Source organism: Dama dama, chromosome 14, assembly GCF_033118175.1.
Source record: "Dama dama isolate Ldn47 chromosome 14, ASM3311817v1, whole genome shotgun sequence".
Classification (NCBI taxonomy): domain Eukaryota; kingdom Metazoa; phylum Chordata; class Mammalia; order Artiodactyla; family Cervidae; genus Dama; species Dama dama.
In genome coordinates this window covers 48,939,362-48,944,831 of record NC_083694.1, presented here as the reverse complement: position 1 = coordinate 48,944,831, position 5,470 = coordinate 48,939,362, and the positions used below count along the sequence as shown (strand labels likewise).

General features: G+C 44.4%; 1 protein-coding gene across 3 annotated transcripts in view; it reads left to right on the top strand.

The window, feature by feature from the left end:
• The first annotated feature begins 1,900 nt into the window (after positions 1–1,900).
• DNAJC16 (DnaJ heat shock protein family (Hsp40) member C16) overlaps positions 1,901–5,470 on the top strand; it is a 38,967-nt gene continuing 35,397 nt past the window's right edge. The window contains exons 1-2 of one of the 3 annotated variants that reach the window (XM_061160689.1): positions 1,901–2,207; positions 4,369–4,553. In XM_061160689.1, coding sequence (XP_061016672.1) covers positions 4,387–4,553 — 167 coding nt within the window. In that variant the 5' untranslated portion in view covers positions 1,901–2,207; positions 4,369–4,386. Of the gene's footprint in view, positions 2,208–2,260; positions 2,639–4,368; positions 4,554–5,470 lie in introns of those variants that run through there. The other 2 variants (XM_061160690.1, XM_061160688.1) reach the window with 2 other exon arrangements.

Here is a 5,470-nt window from a genome sequence, read left to right as displayed (position 1 = left end):
CCCGCCCTCTCCCCAGGACCTGCCCCCGGACCTGCCCCCGTGTTGCGCCCCGCCCCCATTCGCCCACGCCCCCGGCGTCCAACGGCCCCCAAGACCCACCCTCGCGTTACTGTACGGCTCCCAGGCCCCGCCACCCCGCTATTCACCCAGGCTATTCAGCTTCGTCCCCGGCGCCCCACCACACCTCTAGAGCCCGAATCTCCTCAGGACACACCCCCGCGCAGTTGTCAGGGGCTCCTAGCCAGAATTCTCTAGCACTTGGCTTTCTGGTGGCGCAGTGGTAAAGAAACCGCCTGCCAATGCAGAAGACCCAGATTCCATTCCTAGATTGGGAAGATCCCCTGAAGAAGAAAACGGCAACACACTCCAGCATTCTTGCCTGAGAAATTCCATGGATAGAGGAGTCTGGTGGGCTACAGCCCATAGGGTCGCAAAGAGATAAAGAGGCAGGCACATTCATAAACTCTCGGGGCGGGGGGAAGGGGCGGCGGTCATATTTCTACTAAGAGAGAATGTCGTGCCTGGAGCCATGGTCTGTCCCGCCCAGTTCAGCCTGCTCCAGGGCATAGTACTCCTCTAACTCTGTACCCTGACCCCAGTGAAACTGAGTATTCTTTAGCATGCCGGGATCTCCTTGTTTATTGTGTTTACTGTTCCAAACTTGTCCGATCCAACCAAGCCCACCGTACAGTCTTCCATTCCCCTCTTCCCTCCCACCCTAGCACCTCCCACAAGGAAAAAAAACGAGCAGAAATCTTGCCCTCTGAATTACCAGTTTGTATGGCTCATTTCCTCATTTTAAAAATTGCTCATACGTCAACTATATTTCAATATTTAAAAAAAAAAAAAAAACCTTCTCCCAGACAACATAAAAATATGAAAAAAATCGCTCCTGTTTGTTGAGCAATTGCTAATTCCCAGCATTGTGCAAGCCATTTTACATTGTATTATCTAATTTCTCCCTGACTACAATCCTACAGGGAGATGAGATTCTTTTCCCCTATTTTTCAGACATGGACGCTGGGGCTCTAGGAAGTGAAGTCACCATTCAAGATCACAGAGGTAGAGTGGTAGAGGCGGGTAGGATTTAAACCCCAACCCAACTCAAAGTCCACTTGAGACTGGGAATCTACTTTAGCATATATTCTCTTGAGCAGCTAAACTTCAGCCCCATTCACTCATTTATTTCACGAATATTTACTGAGATCTTATCTGTGCCAAGGTCTGTAGAGGCACCAAGAATATAGAAGTGAACAAAAGAGACTTTATAAGTCCTGCTTTTAGGTGCCTATATTCCAGTAGGAGACAGGTGATAAACAGCATAAATAAATGAAAGATATAGTATGTTAGATAGTGTTAAATGCAAAGGAAATAAAGCGTAAATAAGCAAGGCAGGAGAATATAAAATCTTTCTTTATATCCCCAAGGAATCTATGTCATTGACTCACGGAAAGCTTATCACATTTACTTGTGCCTCTCCCCCATCGCCCTCCCCACCCAGCATCACCACACACATATCCTTTTCCCGTGGTTAGGACAGGATCTAGCACATTATCTAGAGTGGAAATCGCCTTTTTGGAAAATAAGATTAAGTGACCTGGATTCTAAGCCTTGGGCAAGTCTCTAACCCTCTCTAGGCCTCAGTCTCCTCCATCAGGATAAGGAGGAGTTGAACTAGAAACGATCCCTAAGGTCCCTTCCAACTCTGACGCTCTCAGAGTCTAAGAATAGGGTTAAACAGACTAGGGAACAGCGATAGCTTCCCCACCCTAGCAACTGCTGCTAGACAAGGGCCATCTCCTGGTAGAGGTGGAAACTCCTCCCTGAATCGGGGAGGTCTTTTGGCATCCCATCATGCATCGCGACTTCGCCTCTCTAGGAGGCACGTTTTGGCCTCCTTGGTCACCACCTTCCCTTTGGATCCCTCCAGAGAGCGCTCTTTGTTCCTATGGCAACCGTGCCAGGTCCACGCGCAGACGGCGGGTGGCAAGGGTCAAAACAGATTCACAGAGTAGAAGACCTCGGCTTGGTCTGTCCTCGCCTTTGGTGCGCCGGGCCTTTAAGTATCACGTGACTAGCCTCCGGCTCGTCCCTTCTCTTTCCCCTCCCCAGGCCCCGGCGAGCGCTGGTGTGGACCGGAGGCTCCCGGCCCGGCGGACTAACTGAAGCACGGACGCCGCAGCCGGTTAGGCCGGTGCCCTTTCCCGGTAACTCCTTCCCGGCGTGACGCGCGGAACCGCGGACGCGGCGGGGCCGGGCAGGCTCAGGGATCTCCAGTCAGTTCTTCCTCGTTCCGGGTCCCCGCTGGGCCCCGGGAGAACCCGGAGCCGATAGGGCCCGACCCAGGGCTCTCGGGGGCGGCGAGGGATGCGGCTGTCTCCTGGAGGGTTGCGACTTTCGGCGGGAGCTCGAGGCGGGGCTCAGACCTAAGCATGTCTCTGGGAGCGTCTGCCTGGTCCAGGGGATACTGCCCGAGGGCGATACCTACCTGTTGGGCAGGTTGTTTCCTGTCCTGAGGCTGGCACGGTCGGGCTGTCAGCAAAAGAACACAGCGCCCCGGCACTTGGGCTCTCTAAGTGGAGGCGACTGACACAGTTGAATAAGGCACTGGTTGCACTGCATGGTAGAAAAAATAATGGTAATAAATACCGCTTATTGGCTGCTGACCCCGTGCTCAGTAAATCCTTTACCCTTTAACTCCCATGTCGAGCCTTTCAAGGTGGTATTATTTTCACCCATTTTATGAAGGACACTGAGGCTTAGTAAGTTTTAAGTAATTTGTCCAAGGTCATAAAGCGATGGAGGACAGATCCCAATGTTAGTCTGATTCCAGAGTTCACGTGCTTAACTAATAGCTACATTGCCTTCTCAGTTTTTAGTTTTTTATGTGTATTTTGTACGACAGAATAGGTTATAGGTTGCCTTAACAAAGAAGAAACTTCTTTTTGTTTTAGGGTTTTATTCGGTATGCTTTCAGTCGTAAACAGTGGCCATCAGATTAGTCTTTGGTGAAGACCCGGAGGTAGCATTTAGACTCCTACTTGTCAGAATCCACACTGTTACAGCTTTGCCTCCCTTAAGTAAGATGTCACATTAGATGCTTGATCCTTAAGATGTTAGTGATTTGTGAGAAACCAAGATCAATATGGGGCTTCCCTGATGGCCCAGATGTTGAAGAATCTGCCTGCAATGCGGGAGACCTGGGTTCCATCCCTTGGTTGGGAAGATCCCCTGGAGAATTCCATGGACTGTATAGTCGATGGGGTCCCAGAATTAGACAGGACTGAGCAACTTTCACACACAAGATAAATATGACCTTTGAAAAATCATTGTGTGATATCACAAAGATCATGATCCTAGAGTGTAAATATGTCCATGCAATGCAGCACTATGTTGTTAACTTGCCATGATTACTTCCAAAATCCGCAGTGAATTCAGTCACTACCTCCAGCGGAGGTGGAGCTTTAACATTTGAAGACCATACCTGGTCTACAGTCTTTGCCATTAATGCCTCTCTGATGGCAAACTAAAACTTTTCCCACCACTTTTTCTCTTTTGAGGTCTCCACTTATAGTTACAGTATTGCTAGTGATTAAAGACAGTTTCCTGTTTTCTTGTTTGAATGGGCATGGTGACAAAGAATAGAATTGGAGCATGTGAAGTTGTAACTCCAGTTTTATTTTAGAGTATTTCACTTTCATCCTTGTAATTGTTTAACTCCCAAGAACATCACAACTATCTCATTTTGTAGTTTTGCATATAGTAAATTTTACGATTTCGTGAATTTATTTGGCAAGTGCTCAGTAAGGGATTCTCTAACCACATATTTTAGGTTTAAACTAGTATTGTCAGACAACTTCCCTGTTGGTCCAGTGGTTAAGGCTCTATGCTTCCTTTGCATGGAGTGCAGGTTCCATCCCTGGTTAGGGAGCTAAGATCCTACATATTGTGTGATGTGGCCAAAGAAATTTTTTAAATAAATAAAGATTAAACTGTTACTGTCATAATACATGAAATAGTGTGTTAGAGATGTAGTTGCCTAGATTTCCCTATGTATGTTTTCTCGCATTTGCTTATTATTTCTTCATCTCATTTGTTTTCAGTCATTTCTAAAGCTTTTCTAATCCAAGGATTTTGGAGAGTTGCTATCTTATTGCTTATCTCTTCATCTGTAATAGTTCTTATTTGTGATATTCAAAAACAGTAGCAAGCGTGTTCATTTAAGAAGATGGGGTCAAACAGCTTGGTACTTTTCCTGCAAAATATCTTTTGTTTTGTTTTTCATCTATACATCTTATACCTTTACATATAAAGTCAGACTGTCCAGATTTCTACCACTGAAACTTATTGCCTCTTCAATCATTTCAGCTCTGGAAAGGAAGAGAAATGGAAGTGAAAAAGTTGAGCATTTCCTGGCAATTCTTGATAGTTCTGGTTCTGATCCTGCAAATTCTGTCTGCGTTGGATTTTGACCCATACAGAGTCCTAGGGGTCAGCCGAACAGCCAGTCAGGCTGATATTAAAAAGGCTTATAAGAAGCTCGCCCGGGAATGGTAGGTGAAACAAAGAAATAGAAGTTTAAAATAAGCTAAGCAGTTTTAGCAGGAGAATGAAGCCTAAATTATGGTTAGCTTTTATTTGTCTCTGTTTCTGTGTTCGTTAAATATATAATATATGTTTGTCTAACATAATTTATATGGGAGAACGTATATTCATGTTATTCTATAATTTTTTAGGATCCAAAGCCTAGTTACTATGAAAACCCTTTTAGGAATTCTTTGACTTAAAGAATTGCCTTGATACTATTTGCTTATTTAATGTTAAAGTAAGTAGGAGGGAACTTTAATTAATAAATACATTTTTAATATATATTATATAAATTATATGTATATATATAATACATATAATCTGCCCTTCCCATGATATGTTTTTCATAAAGTAACTCTTTATGAGTATCATTGCTAAAGGGAATACTACCCAGTCCTATTCTCTAGATTATTGATTTCTAAGCTTTAAAAAAAATTTTTATAGTAAGAGCTTTTTGCTCTCAATTCAAAAGAGAATATTCAGGAACTGAGTGCATTACTTAAAAAAATTATTGTATAGAAAAGTCTTAATTTTTACCTGTAGATGTATATGCTAGGGAATATGCCAGCGTTTGTGATTTAGCAGGAGAGCCATGAATTTAAAGCTTATTTTGGACAAACATTATCAGTGTCTTCCTTCTTCCATCAGTGCCTTGGACATGACAGAGTAGAAATTATGGTTTATATAGCTAGAGGGGAGCCACAGGGGAAGGAAAGGACAGTGAGGACACAGGTGACAAAAGCTGGTGAACCAAGCAAGTAAGGAAAGAAAGTTAGGGGTGGGAGCCATCATCATGCACCAACTGCATGCTAGGCCCCAGGTTCTATACTGTTTTATCTCATTTAAGCCTTATAATTACCCCCATGAGGGCAGATATTGCTGT